Source organism: Ovis canadensis, chromosome 1 (assembly GCF_042477335.2).
Source record: "Ovis canadensis isolate MfBH-ARS-UI-01 breed Bighorn chromosome 1, ARS-UI_OviCan_v2, whole genome shotgun sequence".
In the NCBI taxonomy this organism is placed as follows: Eukaryota; Metazoa; Chordata; class Mammalia; order Artiodactyla; family Bovidae; genus Ovis; species Ovis canadensis.
In genome coordinates, this window is record NC_091245.1 from 145,288,495 (window position 1) to 145,312,103 (window position 23,609).

At 39.2% G+C, this 23,609-nt stretch overlaps 1 protein-coding gene across 4 annotated transcripts in view; it reads left to right on the forward strand.

The window, feature by feature from the left end:
• Positions 1 to 216: 216 nt before the first annotated feature.
• LOC138434251 (putative uncharacterized protein ENSP00000383407) overlaps positions 217 to 23,609 on the forward strand; it is a 280,367-nt gene continuing 256,974 nt past the window's right edge. Inside the window, exons 1-3 of one of the 4 annotated variants that reach the window (XM_069578608.1) lie at positions 217 to 416; positions 1,710 to 1,783; positions 2,631 to 2,765. In XM_069578608.1, the coding sequence (XP_069434709.1) occupies positions 1,763 to 1,783; positions 2,631 to 2,765 (156 nt within the window). In that variant the 5' untranslated portion in view covers positions 217 to 416; positions 1,710 to 1,762. The remainder of the gene's footprint in view (positions 417 to 1,709; positions 1,784 to 2,630; positions 2,766 to 23,609) is intronic. The other 3 variants (XM_069578626.1, XM_069578634.1, XM_069578617.1) reach the window with 3 other exon arrangements.

Below are 23,609 nucleotides of genomic sequence, written 5' to 3' on the forward strand. Positions count from 1 at the left end.
GAACTTTTAACCTCCCAAGTAAAGGATTTAAATTGTAAATGGTAGACCCTGGAAGCTTTCTTATTGCTATTAACTTCTTTCATCCCTGGTCATGACGTTATAATTTAGGCCAAAAGCAGAACCCAATCTTTCCTTTTTATTTACTTAACCTCCTTTAGCAGAAAGACTGAGAACACCACTTACCTAGAAATGACAGGTATCCTGGTGAAAGAAGTTAAACTCAAAGGGTCATTGGATTTTGGAACTAGAAGCCACCCTAGATGGTCTATCCGGGCTCCTCAGCTGTGAAGAGAATAGAGGACCAGGGAGGCCAGCAAATTCCTTACGGTCAGGCGCTTCACAGGAGAACAAAAGAGCTTCCCTCATTCAGTAGATGTGTTTGCTTCTGCTGCAGAGGGATTCCAGCATGACTGGGGGTAAGAAATATTTCCCTAGGTAGCATAGGGGTCTAGAGAATCTGTGGATTTTATTTTTATGTTAAAATTCATAAAGTGATATGGTTGCCTGCTCAGGGAGAGGGAAGGATGGGGGGAAAGGATAGTTAGGGAGTTGGGGATGGTCATGTACACACTGATATATTTAAAATGCATAACCAGTAAGGACCTACTGTATAGCGCAGGGAATTGTGCTCAATGTTATGTGGCAGCCTGGATGGGAGGGGGTTTGGGAGAATGGATGCATGTATGTGTATGGCGAGTCCCTTTGCTGTTCACCTGAAACTATCAAAACATAGCTAACTGGCTATACCCCAATGAGAATCCCAGGGACAGGGGAGCCTGGTGGGCTGCTGTCTATGGGGTCGCATAGAGCTGGACACGATTGAAGTGACTTAGCAGCAGCAGCAGCAGAAATACAAAATAAAAAAGTTAAAAAAGATAGATAAAAATCATAAAGTGGAAAAAAAAAAAAAGTACACGCACACACTAGTTAGAGAGTCCAGAGGCCAGGGTTCTTCACTATTGTTTTGTGTAAGCTTGAAAACTTATTTAACTTTCCCAAGTCACGATTTGCTTTGCTGTCAGATAGAATGTAGTTGGGAGGAGGTAATAACTCCCCAAGACTCCTTTGTGTTATGACATTTTTTGGTTCAACGGCATCTTAGCCTTAAGAATTCCTGCTACGTTCATGTGTAAACACTGTATAGATACACAATTCTGAGCAACAGCTGGGTTTTCTTAACACAGAGGGCAGGGCCTACATGGTTGTGATTTTTGGGTGATTGGTTACATGATGCTGGGTTTGGCACTGAAGATGAGGCTCTCCTTGCTTTAAGAAAAGACAAAAATCCCATAGGAAAAGTGGGAATATCATGTAATGAGACATAAGGACCAGGGAAAAGAACAAAGGAACCAGGACAAAGAGGAGGGAAGACCTGAAGAATAGGCATTAGAAAGGAGGGCAACAAAGACATGGAGGCCCCCTCAGTTGGATGGGGGCTCAGCCAATGCTTGTGCTCCTGAGAAAGCCCACAAGGATGTTGCGAATCTGGGGGAGCCACATGCTCTTCACACCAAAGCTGAGACAGGCAGCTCTTGCTGGTGCCCGTACAACACACTGCGTGTAGCAGAGCCAGTCATCCCGGGGGCCGCTCTTCCATCCTGCTATTTGCTAACACCTTTATTGCCTCCAGTTAGTTACTCACACCGCTTTCATTCCCATCTGTCAAGGAGAGCTCCCTTCCAACATTCTGTCTTTCTTTGCTTCTACAGAAGAGATCCTCCTGGTGTGACTGCAAAGCTCAGGGCTGATACAGAGCTTTGAGATGAGGCAAGTTTGGAGTGGGGTGAGCAATGATTTTCTCATTTCCTGGTTCCAAGAAGCAAGGGGGATGTGACTGTAAGAGCCTTCCTGAGGCCCTCATGCTGAGATAGCTCTAGTGGGAGAAGGGAATGAGAGCACCATGGCTGGCTGGCTAGAGGCCTGTCTGTTCAGCCTGGTTATAGAGGGCCTGGGGTCACTGCCTGGATAAAGTGTCAACAGCTGTAATTGACTCCGATCACGTCACAGACGTTTACCCACCCAGCTCTCCCGCTAGCCCTAACCTACTTCTGCTTCACGACTTCCTCTCTTCTCTCTCCTCCGAGGGCTGGACAAGGCAGGTGATTACTATTTGAGCAAGAGATGGCACTAATATGAATATCTCTGGTCAGGTGATTGACGTCACAGACCAGTGGGCTGCAAATAACTCTGCATCGGGGCTTTTGATGGGCAAAATAACCCAGTTGTTTTCCCTGCTCGGTAAGGCCCATACATTCACTTAATTCTTGCCACATTCCTGTGTAGACGTCCGGTGTGCCTTCATGTTAACCTCAAGATCCCCTGAGGAGGGAGGTCACAGGTCACCAAGCAGAGCAGGGACTGTCATCATGAAACAAGTCATATTGCCTCACTGACACTTTGATCAACATCTAGAAAGGAAAGAAATAAGGGCTGGGTTTTGTCTGCCACCTACTTCTGCCTACAATGGAAAACATCACAATGCAAAGAAGAAATGTTATACTTGTGAAATTTTAAAAAAAAAAGTTTATGCCACTATTCTCAGTGATGGGCTAAAGCAAATAACTGATGGCTCAATTCAGGGTGATGATGATAATGTTTGTTAAAATTTACTTATTTTTCTTTTTTAAAAGTATCTGTACCTTAAGGCAACAGAAGAAAAACAAGAGAGTCAAGCACAACCCAGAGATCCAGTGCCAAATGAATCAGTATGTAAATTATCTGCAGTGACGACTCACCTCAAGACAAGCCCAAAGATCCCCCTGCAGGTAGGAGAGTCTGAGTGCTGTGATGTGCAGTGCCCCACACCCCATTTCTGAGCTGCTGCAGCCACACTCAAGGTCAGTGGGAGGGCAATGGGCACTAAATACCTTTGCTGCCTCTCCCAACAATCCTAACTCAACTGACAAACGAAGACCTTGCTCCCAGAAGCAGTGGAAGCCTGATGGATTCTCTATAGCTGCCTATTGTCTCTGGCAATATGACCTCTTTTGGTATGATTTTTTGAATTGATGATAACAATTTTTTTTAAAGTTCTTACTGAACTTTTTACTCTTAAAAAAAAGAGCAAAAGTGAACAAGGGTAAAGTTCACACAGCACACAAGAGGTCTCCCAAAAAAGTCCTTGTTCTCTGTCTTCTTTCTCTATACATTTAGAAAAAAAAAAAATCTACATTTATTTGTCTGATATTTTTCCTTTGGTTGTAGGCACCCAAAGCTGGCAAGCAGAAGTCATCTTTGGTGATTAAGTAGAATATCTACCCAATTGCCAGGAGCTTCAGAAACCTTAATGGCACTTTGGCAAGCATGGCAGCAGTAATTGTACAGCAAGTACAATGGGTGGGGGATGTTGGGAGTGCAAAGAGCTGTAATCTTCTCCCTTCTTTCCCCCAGCAGCTCTGAAAAAAGTGGACTAGGATCTAAATTAGGCGTTATTTTAGATTACAACTTGTCACACCTAGTGCAAGTGACACCTTCAGACTGCCAGATTCCAGCTGGAAATTTGTTGGTGTTTAGAGATGGCAGTTGGCTCATTGATTCATTGGATTGGTCATCCAAATAACATGGATCATGCCCATCAAAAAGATCTGTCAGTCTGTGGACACAGGGATCGTTGGGTGATCCCTGAGATCTAAAAGAGTAAGCTTGGGATTATCACTTCTAAATGCCTGTTTATTAACGACTTCTAGGCAGAGGGCATCGGAGAAGGCAATGGCACCCCACTCCAGTACTCTTGCCTGGAAATCCCATGGATGAAGGAGCCTGGTAGGCTGCAGTCCATGGGGTTGCGAAGAGTCACACACAACTGAGCGACTTCACCTTCACTTTTCACGTTCATGCATTGGAGAAGGAAATGGCAACCCACTCCAGTGTTCTTGCCTGGAGAATCCCAGGGACGGAGGAGCCTGGTGGGCTGCCGTCTATGGGGTCGCACAGAGTCAGACACGACTGAGGCGACTTAGCAGCAGCAGCAGCAGCAGCAGCAGCAGCAGCAGCAGGCAGAGGGCATGCCCTAGATGTTTTCCGACCTTTACCTTTGATAGAGTATTGAAAACTAGATTTGATGTTCTTTGTGAAGGATCAAAGAAACTGGTTCATTATACCCCCAAGAGGAAAATTAGGAGATCCCCCTACAAATTTATAGTAGCCATATAGATGGACCTTCGTCTCATCTCCCTCTCACTGCCTTGAGCTGAGGGAAATGGAGTTGGGCTAAAGTTGTGCTAATTTATGTACTGTGTGCATGCTAAGTGTCTGACTCTTTGTGACCCCTGGACTGTAGCCCTCCAGGCTCCTCCGTCCATGGGGTTCTCCCAGGCAAGAATACTGGAGTGGGTTGCCATGCCCTCCTCCAAGGGATCTTCCTGACCCAGAGATCGAACCCATGTCTTTTACACCTCCTGCATTGGCAAGTGGGTTCTTTACCACTAGCACCACCTACAGATGCAAGGCATCACAGGGATAAAAGATCAATTGAACATGGGCCATCCTTGACCTAAAGGGAGAAAAACCTTTTCACATGTAATTGCAATATAAGGATAATTCTGGTAAGAGTGGTATGAGAAAATGGAAGGTCTATGGTAAGTTGTTTATAAGATCCCAGAAAGAAAAATTATTTGCTGAATATAAAAAGACAGATATAAACATATATTAAAGATAATAATATAGATTTTTAAAAAATGTAGGCACTGCTTTATAAATGTTAGAAAGCAGTTGAGACAAGAATTTTAAAAATTGAGCAAGCAAGATGGATTAAGCTAATATAGTAAATAGTAATTCCTTAGACTCTTAAAAATGGTAGTGTTTGAAGTTTGCTTTTTTTTTTTTTATTAAAGATTCCAGGAAATTAGAGGCTTTTGGATAATGTTTAAATCATTGGGAATTGATCTGACATTTAATGGCAAAACGTTGACTGTCTAAGGTCAATGGGTCAGGGCACCTCCATTACCTAACCTTAGCTGGTCTTTCTTTCCATGACATATCAGAGTATTGATCTGGGTTATTATATGAGGTTGGGCGTGGAGTTCTCTATCTTTATTTTAAACTTCTTAAAATGCAGAGTCTAACTAGTATATTATATCCTGCCATGATTTGCATTTTTATGTGATCCCACTGAAGGGATGTGCTCTGTCTCTTATTTATCTTTCTACTTCGCCTGTACTCCCTGGACAAAACTTGAGTCTTCTTCTGACACTCTCTATCCAATGTCCATTCACTGGGAGTCTTTCTTAACATTCTGTAGGCTTTTATTTTATGTTTTGCCTTCAAACTTAATTGATCCTCCAAACTTCAGTGATGCTACAAGAAGTGAAGTCAGTTCTGGTGTTCACTGAGCTGTGATACTGACTCAGATAAAATCTGCTATCTATATTGATAAACCTGCCTTTACATTTCAGACCCATTTTCAACAAAAGTGTCCTAGCTTAACTGTGATAAATATTCGACCCTTACTTACATACTTTCTGTTTGGACTCTGTTTGAAGATTAATTGTTTTTTTTCAGTCTACCTCTTAGTTGTATTTTATTTGAATGTGGAAATGTTGGGCACTGGCTTCATAGGTTCAAACTTATTCTTAGATTTAAACAATGAAGGAATGATATTTTTTATATTGAAGTATAGTTGATTTACAGTGTTTTGGTATACAGAAAACTGATTCATTTATGTGTACATATATATGTGTATGTGTGTGGCTGTGTGTATATATATGCATATATACTATTTTTCACATCCTTTTCCATTATAGGTTACTACAAGATATTGAACACAGTTCCCTATGATGTATAGTAGATCCTTGTAGCTTATTTATTTTATGTACAGTAGTGCATATCTGTTAATCCCAAACTCCAAATCCATCCCTCCCTCCCACCCCTGCCATTTGAAAACCACAAGTGAGTTCTCTGTGTTTGTGCATCTGTTTCTGTTTCATGAATAAGTTCATTTGTATCATATTTTAGATTCCACATGTAAATGATATCATGTGGTATTTGTCTTTGTCTGACTTTACTTAGTATGATAATCTCTAGGTTCATCCATATGCTGAAAATTTTTTATAACTGAGTAATATTCCAATGAAAGAATAATTTAATTTAATTTCTAACACTAAAATATAGTGTTAGACTAAATAGAGACTAAAATATAGTGTGAGTATTAGACACTAAAAATATAAATATTTTTATCTTTTCCAAACAGCTTTCAGATATATTTTCTTACTTTACTATCATAACTCATCTAGGAAATAAAAGTATACACTAATTTATGAGATCAAGAAAATACATTCTCATTAGAGATGAATAATATATAGGAATAGTTTGCTCTGCAAAGGGCCCCAAACAATTGATTGTTGAACCTGCATCTTACCCTGTGCTGTGCTCACACTCTCTGTTGTGTTCGAAGCCCACCGGGCTCCTCTGTCCATGGGGTTTCTCAAGCAAGACTACTGAAGTGGTGCCTTTCCCTCTTCAGGGATCTTCCACACCCAGGGACTGAACCTATGTCTCTTACATCTCCTGCATTAGCAGGTGGGTTCTTTATCACTGGTGCCACCTAGAAAGGTATGGTAGAGATCAAGTTGGCCACCTAAATCTGTGCCCTACTGCTTCTGAAGTAAGATAATGTCATAACTGGGATGAAGCTTTCTGGCCAATGACTGTATTTTCCTGTTCCCTCTGCAGCTAGTTGTGACCCTAACACTAAGCTCTCTCTGGTGAAGAGTGAGCAAAAGTGATAGACACCATTCAAGACTTGTCTTGAAAACTTGCATGCTCACTTCTACAGCTTTTATTTTTCTTTCCCATGGGCTGAAATAGTCATGACAAGATGGACCTTAAGAACCACACGTTGAAGATGGAAGGATTAGCCTCATTCTGGGTGAGGTTCCTGCGTGACTGAGTTGAGCAGGGTCTCCCCGATATCTCATTTCCCTCTCAGATTGTTAGTTAAAAGATAAATTTACTTGTATTTTATTTCAACCACTACATTTTCAGGGATATTTGTTTAGTAGTTTAAATAATATGGACAGCTACTTGATCTGACTGGGAAAACCTTCAAGAGCATTTAGACCAGGGCTGATGATGAGACTGAAAATGATCAAGTCCTGACTTTTCATCCTCTCTCCATCATATATTTGATGGGGAGGAAAAAGGTTAGGAGCACAAGAGAGAAGGATGAAAGATAGGTAGGTCAAAGGTGAGGAAGGCAGTGTACAGCAAGAGTTGAACTACCGAGATGTTTTCACTTCCTCAGAAATGAGTGGACTAAAAACGTTTAAAATTTGAACCAAAGAGGGAGGCAGCTGGGGGAAGTATGGAGCTGGAGATTGGGATTAGCAGATGTAAATTGATAGAATGGATAAACAGCAAGGTCCTTCTGTATAGGCAACTATATTCAATATCCCATGATAAACCATAATGTCACTTTGCTGTATGATAGAAATTAATAAAGCATTATAAATCAGCTATAGTTCAATTTAAAAATTTAATTGAACAGAAACATCCCCCCTCCCGTTTTTAAAAAATACATATAGTCCTCATCGAGTATTCTAAACTTATGAGATGTTACCAGCTAATAAATTCTAAATTCCTTGTGTTTGATTCACTCTTTGTTCCAGTGAGTCAAACACCAAGAATTTAGCCAGGGTTCTAAAATAAGCACCACGAGAGCAGTTTCACCGGACTGCTAGTGCTGCAGAAAGTAACCTCCACGTTTGCTTCTTAAGTCTTTTCCAGTCAAATTGTGCCTTTTTTCTGTAACACGTGTCACTTAGATTTTATCTTAGTAGGTCATCTCAAAAGTCTCGCGTGCTAAAATCCAGAGAAATAGAGATAAGCATCACCAACACTTATTGTTGATACAACTACTTAATATTGTCCAGAGATTGCTCACACATGAGAACAGGGCCAGACAGAGACTTTAAAGGGCTCTCACAGGTGAAACCATGGCAGGAGTATGTGCCATAACCCACAGTCATCACTGCCCTAATAGTATCTGACCTGAACCTGGCAGAGCTTCAGAAAAAGCCATGTGTTCAGGCTAAAAAGGAGAAGGTTGCTCTTTCCTAATGTGGTAAATAGGGCATGAAAGTTTTATAGTTTGCTAGTAGAACCAGTTTTACAACTTTCCTACTTACCCATAGGGCTTATTTAGCCTTAAGGGAGAAAAAGATGTTTTTAGCCAGAAAATGCCTGAAGATTTTTGGTAGAATGTTTGAATTCGGTATACAGAATGAAGAACTAGATTGAAGTTGTTATGTCTGCATTTACTGGGACAAAGCTGAAACTAGAACTATTGCATTAAAATTTTGTTCATGTGTGCCATGCTTCCCATGTCTGTTTTTGGCAAGGGGAAGTGATAAAGAAAGCTTCTTATGTGTCGCCTTAAACTGTATAGAGTTAGGGGGGGTCTAAACCCTCTCCATTGAAAATCTGAATATAACTTCATAGCTGGCCTTCCATATTCAGGGCTCTACATCCACAAACTCAACCATCATGGATCATGCAGCACTGTGGCAGTAGTGTAGTTGCTAAGTCATGTCCTATTTCTTGTGAACCCCATGGACTGTAGCCCACCACGCTTCTGTGTACTAAGGATTTTCTAGGCAAGAATACTGGAAAGGGTTGCCATTTCCTTCTCCAAGGATCTTCCCAACACAGGGATCAAACCTGGGTCTCCTGCATTGCAGGCAGATTATTCACCAACTGAGCTACCTTAGCACTGTAGTATGTATGTATTTATTTATTTTTTTTTAAGATTCACTCATAAGTGGACCTGCACAGCTCAAACCTGTGTTGTTCAAGGGTCAAATGTATTACTTTGGTAGAATCCTCATATTTATTTAAATTGCTCTCCCAGATTGTTCACTTTAAATATTAAGAAGTGATCATTCGTTTAATGGATCTGGGTCATTGACTTTTCTCAGTTTGGAGAAGAAATAACTTTAAGATATTCCCTTGCTGCTGCTGCTACCAAGTCACTTCAGTTGTGTCCGACTCTGTGTGACCCCATAGACGGCAGCCCAACAGGCTCCCCCATCCTTGGGATTCTCCAGGCAAGAACACTGGAGCCAGTTGCCATTTCCTTCTCCAATGCATGAAAGAGAAAAGTGAAAGTGAAGTCGCTCAGTCGTGTCCGACTCCTAGCGACCCCATGGACTGCAGCCTACCAGGCTCCTCTGTCCATGGGATTTTCCAGGCAAGAGTACTGGAGTGGGTTGCCATTGCCTTCTCTGAGAAATTCCCCACCAGGTATCAATATGTGTGCCCCTCTGGGTGAGTCTGTGTGAGAAAGACAATGACAGAGAAATGACACAGAAAGAGTAGACAGAAACCGTGATGTCTTAAGGTAATAAAATCATCTGCAAAGCTATTGAACAATACTATATTTGTACATCTCAAGTTTCTTTTTCCTTCGAGTTTCAGTATCACTCAGCTGAGTTGACTTCTCAGTATGTCTGCTATTGCCGACGGTTCTGAGAGAGCAGTGCAAGAGACAGACGAGGAGAAAAGGACTCTATGTGTGTTTATATGTAAAGTTCATCTTATTCATTCCTCTGTGTTCATTCAGTTATTGGGAAGAACTCTCATATCAGTTCTTTCCTTTAACAACTTCTCTGTTTTGACGAAGATGAATCAACGTCAGCTTTTTGTGACCCTTAGGGAAATATTCTATATCTAGTGATGAAATTGATTTTATTAAAGCTAGTGTGAAATCTCTGATTCCCCAGGAAGAAAATTATATTTTTCCTCACTGAAGATTGAATCAGAAAAAAATAACCTGAATAAATATTATATTCAATTTCAAAAGATATAAATAGAGAGTATGCACAGATTATCTTTAAACTTCAAGTTGGGAACTAAATACACTTACACATTGACCTAGTCCATGGCATTGCAGAGTCGGACACGACTAAGCCAGTATTTTATATATTCTTAATTGATAATAGTGATAAAATTTATAAAGATTCACTAATAGAGTGTTATCTGCTCAAAAATTTCATTACACTTAAATAACATTTTTTCTGAATCAAGAACAAAGTGTCTTTCTTCCTTCCTTCATTTGAGAAGCTAAAATAAGTTTTTGTCCTTAACTTTTACCTTAAAGCTCTGGCTATGCAGCTTATAGCCGGTTTTACAAGATATCTTTACATCTTCTTCCACAAGGACCTCTCTGATATTTAGAGCCAATCCTGGCAGGAGTTTTGAGGTTTTAAAACAATCACAAAGTTTTCTCGTTTCTAATGATTCTCCAGGACTGTGAGAACTCAGGTATGCTGGAAAGGTACTTGAAAAGAACAAGAAGTTCAAGATGGCTTTGTTCCATTCAAATTAGGGTAGCTGCTTTACTGCTACAAATATTTTCTCCCCCAGTAAAGCTGTTTCTCTGTGTTTTTCCTATCCCCCAAACTTAGCATTTTAGATCACACATGCACACAAGAAATGTAGCAGTATTATCAACAAGTAGTCCATATTTTTGTTAAGTAAACTGGGGAAATTAGAACTGATTTTTTATTACTGAAAAGATGCTGTTGTCAGAATAAATGACTGCTTGAGCAAGAAGGGGAAATTCAACCACTTGTCACCCCCCATCTCTCAGGGCAAGGTTGCATTCAGGCTAAAAATGAGAGGCTAACCAGTTGAAAATGAAGACTCTTTATATACTCTTTTGGACTCAATTCTTATTTCATTGTCTCCTAGGAAGGAGACTGGAGAAGGCAGTGGCACCCCACTCCAGTACTCATGCCTGGAAAACCCCTGGTGGGCTGCAGTCCATGGGGTCGCTGGGAGTCGGACACGACTAAGCGACTTCATTTTCACTTTTCACTTTCATGCACTGGAGAAGGAAACGGCAACCCACTCCAGTGTTCTTGCCTGGAGAATCCCAGGGATGGAGGAGCCTGTTGGGCTGCCGTCTATGGGGTCGCACAGAGTCAGACACGACTGAAGCGACTTGGCAGCAGCAGCAGTAGGGAGGAGACTGTGTTTTCCCTCCCAAGCAACTAGCAGCAGAGGGTATCTTTTCCTGGACAAGCTGAAATTTGTCTCCTTGTCAAAGAACATGGACAAGGTCAGAGAAGACGTCTGCCTCCCAGAACCAAAGTGCAGAAACGGTGATTCTGGTTCATGACAAGAATGACGAGTTCTTATCGGCAGAGCAATCAAGCAAGATGCCATCGTGCTCACTGGACCAAAATCGCAGCTTTGATTGAAAAATTATATAGAGGACTTTTTGAGCCATGCCAAGAACCCCTTTCCCATTTTAGTGTCACCAGTGGTTAGTTTGCTTATTACGTGTGACATCATTTTTTAAAAGCCACGAAACCATGCAAAGAATAGAAAGACCATAATATGAACCAAGGGGATACCACTGCTCAAAAAGCAAAAATGCTAGTGCATTAAACATGTCCTCTGCATGGGCAGAGGAGCCCAGTGGGCTACAGTCCGTGGGGTCGCAAAGAGTCAGACATGACTGAGCGGCTAACACACTGCAGGGATTAAAAAGAGTAAACTATTTGAAACCGAAAGAATGTGATTGGAATATTTCTACATGTCTTTTCGCTCCAACTTTTTATTTTGAAAAATTGAAAATGTACAGAAAATTGCAAGTACATGCGTATGCCCTTAATGTTGGTGTTGTTGTTTAATTACTCAGTCATTTCCAACTCTTTTTACAACCCCATGGACTGTAACCTGCCAGGCTCCTCTGTCCACGGGATTCTCCAGGCAAGAATCCCACTGGAGTGGGTTGCCATGCCCTCCTCCAGGGGATCTTCCTGACCCAGGGATTGAACTGCATCTCCTGCACTGTCCCCTGCATTGCCAGGCAGGTTCTTTACCACTAAGCTACCAGCAAAGATACAAATAGGGTATCCTCTATCCATAGTGGCTATTTGGCACTTGGAAGCGACTAGTCCATTCTGAGCTGTGCTGTTCTATATGCCTTTCTAAAATTAAATACTTCTTAGAGTTTTCTGAAAAGTGAATAGAATCTTGGCCCCTAAACCAAGCAGATAAAAATTATATATATATGTACAACATATTATATATACACAAATATACATGGATTTATATTAATAAATATAAAGAACATGTATTTGTGTATCTCTGAGTACATATGTTTCTCCATGGATCTAGTCTTCATTTTCAGTAAATCACTGAGAAAAAGGTGATTGTTTAGAAAGGCAGGATGAAAGGGTAGTCATCCAGCTTTTAAAATGTTATTCATGTTTCTCCTAAGGAGTAGATAGAAGCTTGATGAGAATTTTATTTATTCTCACATGAAGTATATAATAAAGTAGAAATAACAGAATTTTTCCTTTTTGTAAAATAAAAACATATATCAAAAATGGAAAATTTAAACACCAAGACAATGGTGATAGTGATTTTACAAGAGTTTAGATCTAAAACTTATCTGTTTGAAATACTTTTTCTCCCTTCTCCTGCTCCAATGCAAGCTGAAACATAAATATAGACTTGTCAAATTCATTTGTAATGTGGTCTAAATCCAATATTCAATATTCAAAGATTCAATACACTGTTGGTAAAGGGGGCTTCCCAGGTGGCGCTAGTGGTAAAGAACCTGCTTGCCAATGCAAGAGATGGAGATTTAAGAGACATGGCTTTGACCTCTGGGTTGAGAAAATCCCTTGGAGAAAGGCACGGCAACCCACTCCAGTATTCTTTCCTGGAGAAGCCCTTGGACAGAGGAGCTTGATGGGCTAGGTTCCGTAGGGTCACTAAGAGTTAGATGTGACTTAGCAAGCATGCAGTTACATGCCCAAAGGAATGCTGTTTGCTTCTAATTAATCCCTCTCTTTGCAAGATGATTCTTTCACGCTTTTCTTTTTAAGCATACTTTTATTACTATCCACGGAAGTTTTATGTCATGCTTCTGGGTAAGTAGATTTGAACCTGACAAACTTGTTTAAAACCAAACAGGATGATAAGATTGATAAAACTGCCTGTATTAATCTGCTTAGGCTGACATAATAAAATGTCATAGATTGAGTGGTTTACACAACAGAGATTTATTTCCCACAAATCTGGAGGCTGGAAGGCTCAAGATCGAGGTGCCGTCAAGGTAGGTTTCTTTCTGAGGACTCTTCTTTAGGTTGTAGGGGTCTGCCTCCTGACTGTGTGCTCACTTGGCCTTTTGGTGTGCAAGCTTGAAGAGAAAAAGAGAGAGAGAGAGAGAGAGATTTCTTTCTCTTCTTATAAAGCTACTAGTCCTATCAGATTAGGGTCCCACCTAACATTTGAGTTTAATTTCCTCCTGAAGAGGATGAGATGGTAGGATGGCATCACTAACTCAATGGACTGAGTTTGAGTAAACTCTGGGAGTTGGTGATGGATAGGGAAGCCTGGTGTGCATGACTGAGTGACTGAACTGACCTGAACTGAAGTCCTCCTGAAGACTATCTCCAAACATAGCCAGTTTGGGGAATATGATTACAACATGTCAATTTTTGAATGATACAGTTCAGTCCACAGCACTATCTGAATTTTTGACTCTCCAAAAGGCACTAGTCATTAAAAAAACAAGGCCAGTTCCATGCATATGTTCGTTTATGGCAAAGCGAAAATATGTTATGATATGCCAGTGTTGTTTGAGAAGATATTCTAACCACTTCTCTTTTAGCTTTAAATCAATAAGGTAAGATATTTGTTTTGCGGGAAACTTGAAAAATGGAGAAAAAATGAAGAAAATTGAAACTATAGTATATTATCAAAACTCTCTGAAAAGCATTTTTGAGAGTGAAAGAAAGTGAAAGCGAACGTGAAATCGTTCAGTTTTGTCTGACTCTATTGTAGCCCACCAGGCTCCTTCTCTGTCCATGGGATTTTCCAGGCAAGAATACTGGAGTGGGTTGCCATTTTCTTCTCCAGGAGATCTTCCCAACTCAGGGATCGAACTCAGGTCTCCCGCATTGCAGGGATGCTCTTTACCCTCTATGCCACCAGGGAATTTTGACAGTACCTTTTCTAAATATATATAAAATATATACGTTTATTTCTAAATATATATAACACATATTTATATATCTTTCTCAAGCTTGGAATCATATATATGAGAAATATTACATCATGTTTTTTGTACTTAAAGTTTTATCGTGAAATTTTTTCAGAAAAATAATCTGGGAAATTACTGTTGTTTTCATTTTTCATTGTTTTACATGAGACCATGGGTTTATTCTTGTTTTCATTTACTCATCATTGTGCATAAATATTTGGTGCAAGTCTGATTATTTTCTCAGCATAATTCCCAAAGAGGAAAATTACTAGGTCAGAAGATGTCAATAATTTTTGATACTTGACTCATATTGCTGAATAGTTCTCCAGCAATATTGTATCACATGAAACTCTTACATGATATTTGAGAGGAACAACTTCATTTGCCAGCACTAGTCATTATACTTAAAAACATCTTTCTCAATTTGTAAAGGAGTCTGAATCTGGTTTCATTTTGCAACTGAGAATTGACTCTGTGTGTGTGTGTGTATTAGACTTTTTCTCCATTTGGAATTGTCTATTCCCATTTTTGCCTGTTTTTCTTCTCATGGAGTCTAAGTTTTCTTAGTCATTTGTTTTTCCGTTGATTTATTATTATTCAACTGTTTGTCATATAACACCGCAGTTTATTTTTGCCAGGTTTTCTTTATATTTGGCTGTATCGGGTCTTAGTTGTGGCATGCCGATATTTGTTGAGTCATGTAAGATATTTTGTTGCCATGCACAGACACTAACTATGGTGAGTGGGTTCAGTAGTTGCTGCGTGCAGACTTAGTTGTCGTGCAGCACGTGGGTGGAATCTTAGTTCCTCGACCAGGGATTGAACCTGTGTCGCTTGCATTACAATGTGGATTTTTAACTAGTGGACCACCAGGGAAGTCCCCTGCCAGGTTTTCTTTTGACACTTGATTTTGTGTATTTATTTCATAGAAATTTTCACAACTGTAGTAAATCTATCGATCTTATCCTGCCTGGAAATGATTCTCAAATTTAATGTGCATCACGATCTCTTAGTGTTTTCACTAAAACACGGATTTCCGGGCTCTGCTATCAGGGAGTAGTTTTCAATAATCTTTTGGTATGGCCCTGGCAACCGTTTTAGCAGTAACCCAGCTGACTTTAAATGAAGTAGTTAATGAATCATACTGAGAAATACTGCCTTGCAATTTCTTACTTTGCATTAATACTTAGATAAGGCTTCTCATGATAATATCACATATAAATGAAAGTGTGAAAGTGTAGGTCACTAAGCTGTGTCCGATTCTTTGTGACCCATGGACTGTAGCCCACCAAGCTTCTCTGTCCATGGAGTTCTCCAGGCAAGAATACTGGAGTGGGTAGCCATTCTCTTCTCCAGGGGATCTTTCCAACCCAGGGATAGAGCTCGGGTCTTCTGCATTGCAGGCAGAGTCTTTACCATCTGAGCCACCAGGGAAGGCCAATAGCTATCTATATTTTCTCCTGTTTTCTCATGTAGCCATTTTTCTACATCCATCTACTTAGTTCTGCTGAAATTTATGTTACTATGTGTTGTATCCCAAAACATCGAACCATTTTCCTAGCACAATTCATTGAACAGCAACACGTTTCCTCAATAATTTATAATTCCAATGTATCCTTTACTAAAATTTTATAAATATTTGAGCCCTTTGCTGTGCATGTTTTTCTGTCCCACTGAATTGTCTATTCTGGATACTGTTTTCATTATTATATCTTTTTAATGTAACTGTTACTATGAAAAATATCCTGTTCTCAGGATTCTTCTTACTCAGAACTATTTTGGCAATTCTTACCTGTATAATTTTAAAACAATCAGTTTGTCATATTAAAATAATTTTTGAAAGTTTATTGGAGCTATATTTAATATATTATATATATATATATATTTTATATCACATCTGTGCAGCATTATAGCTTCTCACCTAAAACTAAGCCCCAAAGGTCACACTTACTAATACTGTCATCTTTGGGAATGAAGATTTCAACACATGAATTTTAGGGGATAGAAACATTCAGATTATAGCAACCATAAAGGAAGCTTTGCAACCTGTATGGAAACCCTTGTCTCTTTCCAGCCTCTTATGGTTTGCTGGCCAACTTCGGTGTTCCCTGGCTTGCAGTTGTATAAATTCAATTGTCATATGGCATTCTCCTTAGTAATGTATATGTGTATATATATAATTATTAAAACTTTAGAAAATTAGGATATGTTTTTATTAATATAAACTCCTAAGCTATTCCAATCAATATTAAAACATGGATACTGATACAGGTTTGTTAGATTTTCTCTGCGTAGTCTCACATACATACATATATTAGTATACATGAAAATATAAATTTTTTCATGCTTTGTACTATTTCCCAAGATTCCTAATACTCCACAGTTACTAAGGTAGGCAATGTTGTCATAAGACGTCACAAGAGGTCTGAAATGAGACAAGCATTTGAAGTCTATGACCTAATATATCTTTTTCCTTCAGAGTTTAGAAAATAATTTTATTTTATTTTTTCTATGATTAAGTAAAAAGCTGTTAAAATTCTATTTCCCTTCAAAAACTTCCAGTATAATGAAGACTTCTGAAAAGTTTAAAATTTTCTCTGCCAAGCAGGTTCCCTGTATTTAAGAATTTATGAGTATGTGCAATATATGTCCCCTCTAAAACACAAATAGAATATATTTTATTATTTATTAAGAAAAATTTTGATTAATTAAATAGATATTAGAATTGTACATCGTTTTAAGGTTGTTTGATTCAAAAGAGTATTTGGTTTCAGTGATAACTTGCATTATGAAAATACTTCAAAATGTGATCTTATTTCCTTCTCATAATCTCTCCTCAGCAAAGTAAACAGGAACCGTTAAAGACGAACCTAGTGCTTCTCAAGGGTTACTTCACTGACTCAATCCAACTTGCAAGTGTGCTGGCCTTTTTCCTTTTAAGGACAGTGAAGTCCTGTCTACGAAGACCATGGTGTCATGCACAGGGAAGCCGCAGCCAGGAAGAGGAAAATCATCCCCTGACCAGGTTCAATATTGCCCCCATCAGGAGCATCTTGGTAATGGAAAGTTGCAATGACTTGTCCAGCCGTTAAAAGAGCAGGAGTTATCTGTTTTGTATATTAAAAAAAAGACTTACTGTGTATAGCACAGAAACTCTATTCCATACTCTCGAATGACCTATATGGGAAAAGAATCTAAAAAAAAATGTATATACGTATACGTATAACTGATTCCCTTTGTTGTACAGCAGATGCTGACACAACAGTGTAAATCAACTCTACTCCCATAAAAAATTTTTCATAGGTTATATTAGCTAGTAGTGTAATCTCTAAATGAGGAAATGGTTGCTATAAACTAAAAATAAATGAGCTTTATTTTCAGGACCAAAATAAATAAATAAATAAATAAATAAAGAGCAGGGGTGCAATCAGGCCAGAGAAAGAACTTTGACTTTCCTAAACCAACAGACAGCAAATGTAGGAGAGAAATTGTTATTTTCTATCAAAACTGGAGGCCCAAATAAACCCTCACTGATTTAATGTGCAGATTCTGCTACAACGGTTGCCAGCCACAGGGGTTTTCCAACTGTCTCATGATTCTTGGGCAAACTTGCCTTTTCGTTTGGCTCTTTGTTGAGCAGGCTGTAGGCTTTCTTGTTTAAATTAGGGAAACTCCCCTCTCCTGGGCACTGGTTGGTGGGAGAACTCCCGGACTTAGGAAGAGGAGCTGCTGTATTTGACTCTAAATGACCCTGAGACTTTGGAACCTTTTGGATAGCACAGTTGCTTACTCTTTTTTTTATCAATCTGAAAACCCAGTCAAGTGATACATTTCCAATCCCCTGACTGTCTCATGACCAGCTTGTAGGTATTAGGTCAAACAGTCCAGAAGGACTGTCATAAAGATGTTGATTGGACTCTGTCTCAGGAAAAGTTTACTGTGTCCTGGCAACCTTTATGCTCACATCACCAACTCTGCGAGGTCAAAGGTATTATGTAGAATCATAATGTACTTAAAACTAAATAATGAACTGGATTATGAGTAGTCTGCTTGTCCCTGGTCTATCAGAGAGAATGGCAAATGGCCCAGCTATGTATGCATTTCCCCAAAGTTAAGACAGTAGAAATGAGAAAAGAGTTAGTCAAGGAAGAGAAAGCTTCTACAAAAGCCAAGTCAATACCAAAGAAGCTGTCTATCTCTCTACAGTTATCACATGTGCCCAAACATTCAGCTAGGTTGATCTGGAGCAAAATAAAGACAAATAGTTATATATGTAGTTTGTTCTAATATAAATGTCACTGTTACAGGGCACAAACTCTCTAGGAGAATACTTCTGTTTCTATTTTATTTTATTTTTTTATTATTATTTTTAAATTTTTAAATTTTACTTTACAATACTCTGTTGGTTTTGCCATACATTGACATGAATCCACCACAGGTGTACATGAGTTCCCAGTCCTGTAACCCCCTCTCACCTCCCTCCCCATATCATCTCTCTGGGTCATCCCAGTGCACCAGCCCCAAGCATCCTGTTTCTATTAATCACACTTTCTTTTGAGATGATAACTAAATGTAAGTGATGTCATTCTACTGCAGCTTTTGCTTTACAAATAGGCTTTGAGCATTTAATTATATATGATGGATGTTAATACTTCTCTGTTGTATGTGAGAAAGGTTATTATAGTACACAATGTAGTAAAATATTTGTTTTATGGAAAGAGAGAAACAATCATTTTAATTTACATTCCTGGGCAACTTGGGTCATTCTGCCCCAAGAAGTTCTATTTTCTAAAGAATAGTCTATGGGGTGACTTCCTCATAGATTCAGGTTACAGCATGAAACACATACAACCAGGAAACTTTTGCTATGGCATAGTACCTTAGTTTTCTAGAACAGGACAAAAGACAGTTATAATAAGTAAATTTTAATAAAACTCTGATTTACTATATTATTTTTAAAGACCTCTGTGAGTTTGAGATAATTAGCCCAATTGTTATGCCCTGATATGGTATGAAGAACAAAAAGGAATCTGCTAGTGATATAGTTTTAAGTGCAATTTTAAAACAAAACATGTAAGACATTATTTTTCTTATGATCAAGGAAAGACAAAATACCAAGTTGTCTTTAGGAATATGTGTTGGTATGAATGCATTTATTTCAATTAAAGAGAGAAATGATACATAAAAAATAGTGATAGAAGATTAAATGATATCTTAAATACAGGTGAAGAAAGAGGTCTTTCTCCCTGTCTCTCTTGTTTTTTTGAGCCAATAGGGGAGAAATTAAAGTGGCCAGCAGGGGGCGTCTTTTTGTTTTCTCCTTTAAGCACTAAACTGAAAATATGTTTGAGTCTTGAGTTTTATACACAGGGAATAAAGTCTAAACAAAACATGTTTTTCTTCTCTTTATTGTCCTTTCTTACTTCCCTTCTCGCCACTATTCTTTCTCAAGACCTGTAAAATGTGATTCACGATGTTTAGGTTGACCACTGCTGGATCTGCATCCACCCCGATACCCAATTAAAATTTTATTTTTGAAAACTTCCTGGCAGGCTGGGAGATTTGGATGATAAGATTTGGCTTCCAATGAGATATAAATTAAAATTAAATTAAGAGCAAAGGAGTATAGTCTGGTTTGATGATTTAAATGATAGTTAGAGAAACTAGTTTCACCCTGAACCATTTGGGAAGGACTTTCTGAAATGATGGGCTTGAATAATAGTATAAAAGTTAATGAATGGCCATGTAATGTGACATTTTAAAAGAGTATTATGTTTTCTCAGGAACTTGAGAGTGTGTGAAAGGCCTCCAGAACTAATAAGCAGATTCTGATCCATTTAGGAACATAGCTCCAAACCATCTTCCCATCCTGTTTGCTTTGCATAAAGTTTTGCTTGTTTTTTACCTTTTTTGGGAGGCCCATTTCATAAATGTAGGCTCAATAACTTCACTGATAGTATATAACAATATACCAGAGAGAGAACTGGAGGGAAACCTGTGCCATTTTTGTGTTATCCAAGTGAAATCTCAAGATAAATTGAAACTGACCTCTTATAATTTTTCAAATAACCATTGGGTCCTGACAGAGGAGGCAAGCAAGATATCTATAAGGACTTTGAAGTCAGTAATTTCAGGTTCAATACCCATTGTACAAAATTATGTTAGGATTTTGTTTAACCCTAAGAAAATGAAACTTCAATTGTGAAGGTAATACAGGAAATACAGAACATTTGTGTCATGTTTCCCAGACTAGGACTTGGGTTTCTGAAACCTCAGGATGAGCCTACAGCTTCTTTCTGTTGTACTGAATTACATGGGGATTTGGAAAAAAGAAGATAAGTAATTTAACTGTTAAAAGATTTCAGACACTTTTATTCTAACCTAACAATACTATGATATGTAGTGTGATATAAAATTTAAATGATTTGTCTAAGATAAAGTATGAATCTTCAAGAAGTTTTGAACTTGCAGTCAGTTCAGTTCAGTCACTCAGTCGTGTCCGACTCTTTGCCACCCCATGGACTGTAGCACACCAGGCTTCCCTGTCCATCACCAACTCCTGGAGCTTCTCAAACTCATGTCCATCATGTCAGTGATATCATCCAACCAGCTCATCCTCTGCTCTCCTTCTCTTCCCATCTTCAATCTTTCCAGCATCAGAGTCTTTTCAAATGAGTCAGTTCTTCGTATCAGGTGGCAAAAGTTTTGGAGTTTCAGCTTCAGCATCAGTCCTTCCAACGAATATTAAGGATTGATTTCCTTTAGGACTGACTGGTTGGATCTCCTTGCTGTCCAAAGGACTCTCAAGAGTCTTCTCCAACACCACAGTTCAAAAGCATCAATTCTTCAGCACTCAGTTTTCTTTATAGTCCAACTCGCACATCCATACATGACCACTGGAAAAACCAAAGCTTTGACAAGACAGTCCTTTGTCAGACAAGTAATGTCTCTGATTTATAATATGCTATCTAGGTTGGTCATAACTTTTCTTCCAAGGAGTAAGCGTCTTTTAATTTCATGGCTGCAGTCACCATCTGCAGTGATTTTGGAGCCCCCCAAAATAAAGTCTGTCACTGTTTCCATTGTTTTCCCATCTATTTGCCATGAAATGATGGGACCAGATACGATGATCTTAGTTTTCTGAATGTTGAGTTTTAAGCCAGCTTTTTCACTCTCCTCTTTCATTTTCATCAAGAGGCTCTTTAGTTCTTCTTCTCCCATAAGGGTGGTGTCATTTTCATATCTGAGGTTATTGGTATTTCACCCAGCAGTCTTGATTCCAGCTTGTGGCATTTTGCATGATGTACTCTGCATATAAGTTAAATAAGCAGAGTGACAATATACAGCCTTGACATACTCCTTTCCCAATTTGGAACCAGTCTGTTGTTCCATGTCCAGTTCTAACTGTTGCTTCTTGACCTGCATACAGATTTCTCAGGAGGCAAGTAAGGTGGTCTAGTATTCCCATCTCTTGAAGAATTTTCCACAGTTTGTTGTGATCCACATAGTTATAAGCTTTGGCTTAGTCAATAAAGCAAAAGTAGATGCTTTCTCTGGAACTCTCTTGCTTTTTTGATGATCCAACAGATGTTGGCAATTTGGTCTCTGGTTCCTCTACCTTTTCTAAATCCAGCTTGAACATCTGGACATTCACGCTCTTGCACTGTTGAAGCCTGGCTTGGTGAATTTTGATCATTACTTTGCTAGCGTGTGAGATGAGTACAATTGTGAGGTAGTCTGAACTTTCTTTGGCATTGCCTTTCTTTGGAATTGGAATGAAAACTGACTTTTTCCAATCCTGTGGCCACTGCTGAATTTTTCAGATTTGCTGTCATATTGAGTGCAGCACTTTCATAGCATCATCTTTTAGGATTTGAAATAGCTCAACTGGAATTCCATCACCTCCACTAGCTTTGTTCGTAGTGATGCTTCTTAAAGCCCACTTGACTTCATGTTCCAGAATGTCTGGCTCTAGGTGAGCAATCGCACTATCGTGATTATCTGGGTCATGAAGATCTTTTCTGTATAGTTCTGTGTATTCTTGCCACCTCTTCTTAATATCTTCTGCTTCTGTTAGGCCCATCCCATTTTTGTCCCTTATTGTGCCTATCTTTGCATGAAATGTTCCCTTGGTATCTCTAATTTTCTTGAACAGATCTCTAGTCTTTCCCAGTCTATTGTTTTCCTCTATTTCTTTGCACTGATCTCTGAGGAAGGCTTTCTTATCTCTCCTTGCTATTCTTCGGAACTCTACATTCAAATGGGTATATATTGCCTTTTCTCCTTTGCCTTTCACTTCCCTGGTTACTCATCTGTTTGTAAGGCCTAGTCAGACAACCAGTTTGCCTTTTTACATTTCTTTTTCTTGGGGATGGTCTTGATCACTGCCTCCTGTACAGTGTCGTGAACCTCCGTCCACAGTTCTTCAGGCACTCTTATCAGATCTAATCCCTTGAAACTATTTCGCAAGTCCATTGTATAATCCTAAGGGATTTGATTTAGGTTATGCCTGAATGGTCTAGTGGCTTTCCCTACTTTAATTTAAGTCTGAATTTGGCAATAAGGAGTTCATGATCTGAGCCACAGTCAGGTCCCAGTCTTGTTTTTGCTGACTGTATAGAGCTTCTCCATCTTTGGCTGCAAAGAATATCATCAATCTGATTTTGGTATTGACCATCTGGTGATGTCCATATGTAGAGTCTTCTCTTGTGTTGTTGGAAGAGGGTGTTTGCTATGACCAGTGTGTTCTCTTGGCAAAACTCTGTTAGCCTTTGACCTGCTTTGTTTTGTACTTCAAGGCCAAATTTTCCTGTTACTTCAGGCAGCTCTTGACTTCCTACTTATCCATTCCATTCCCCTATAATGAAGAAGACATCTTTTTTGAATATTAGTTCTAGAAGGTTTTGCACATCTTCATAGAACCGCTTGAGCTTCTCTTGTGGATCAGCTGGTAAAGAATCTGCCTGCAATGTGGGAGAATTGAGTTCGATCCCTGGGTTGCGAGGATCCCCTGGAGAAGGAAAAGGCTACCCACTCTAGTATTCTGGCCTGGAGAATTCCATGGACTGTATAGTCCATAGGGTTGCAAAGAGTTGGACTCGACTGAGCGACTTTCGCTCACTCATACAACCGCTTGACTTCAGCCTGTTCAGCATTACTGGTCGGGGGCATAGACTTGGATTACTGTGATATTGAATGGTTTGCCTTGGAAAGGGACAGAGATCATTCTGTATTTTTGAGGTTGCATCCAAGTATTGCATTTTGGACTCTTTTGTTGACTATGATGGCTACTCCATTTCTTCTAAGCACCACTATGGATTGATCATCCTCTGCTCTGCTCCCTGGAGGCAGATATTTCATTTTGGCATAGTGGTTGATTCAGTAAACTTTTATACATCAGTGAAATTGGTCCCAGATTTTAACAATTAAAGAATTCTTAGGAAATTAAAAGTATAAAGTTGAATATTGCCTTACATCATTTGTATGGGTAAAGTATAAGTACTGCTGTTGCTGCTGCTGCTGAGTCACTTCAGTCGTGTCTGATTTGTGACCCCATAGATGGCAGCCCACCAGGCTCCTCGGTCCTATAAGTGTTTTTGTTGCAAATCTT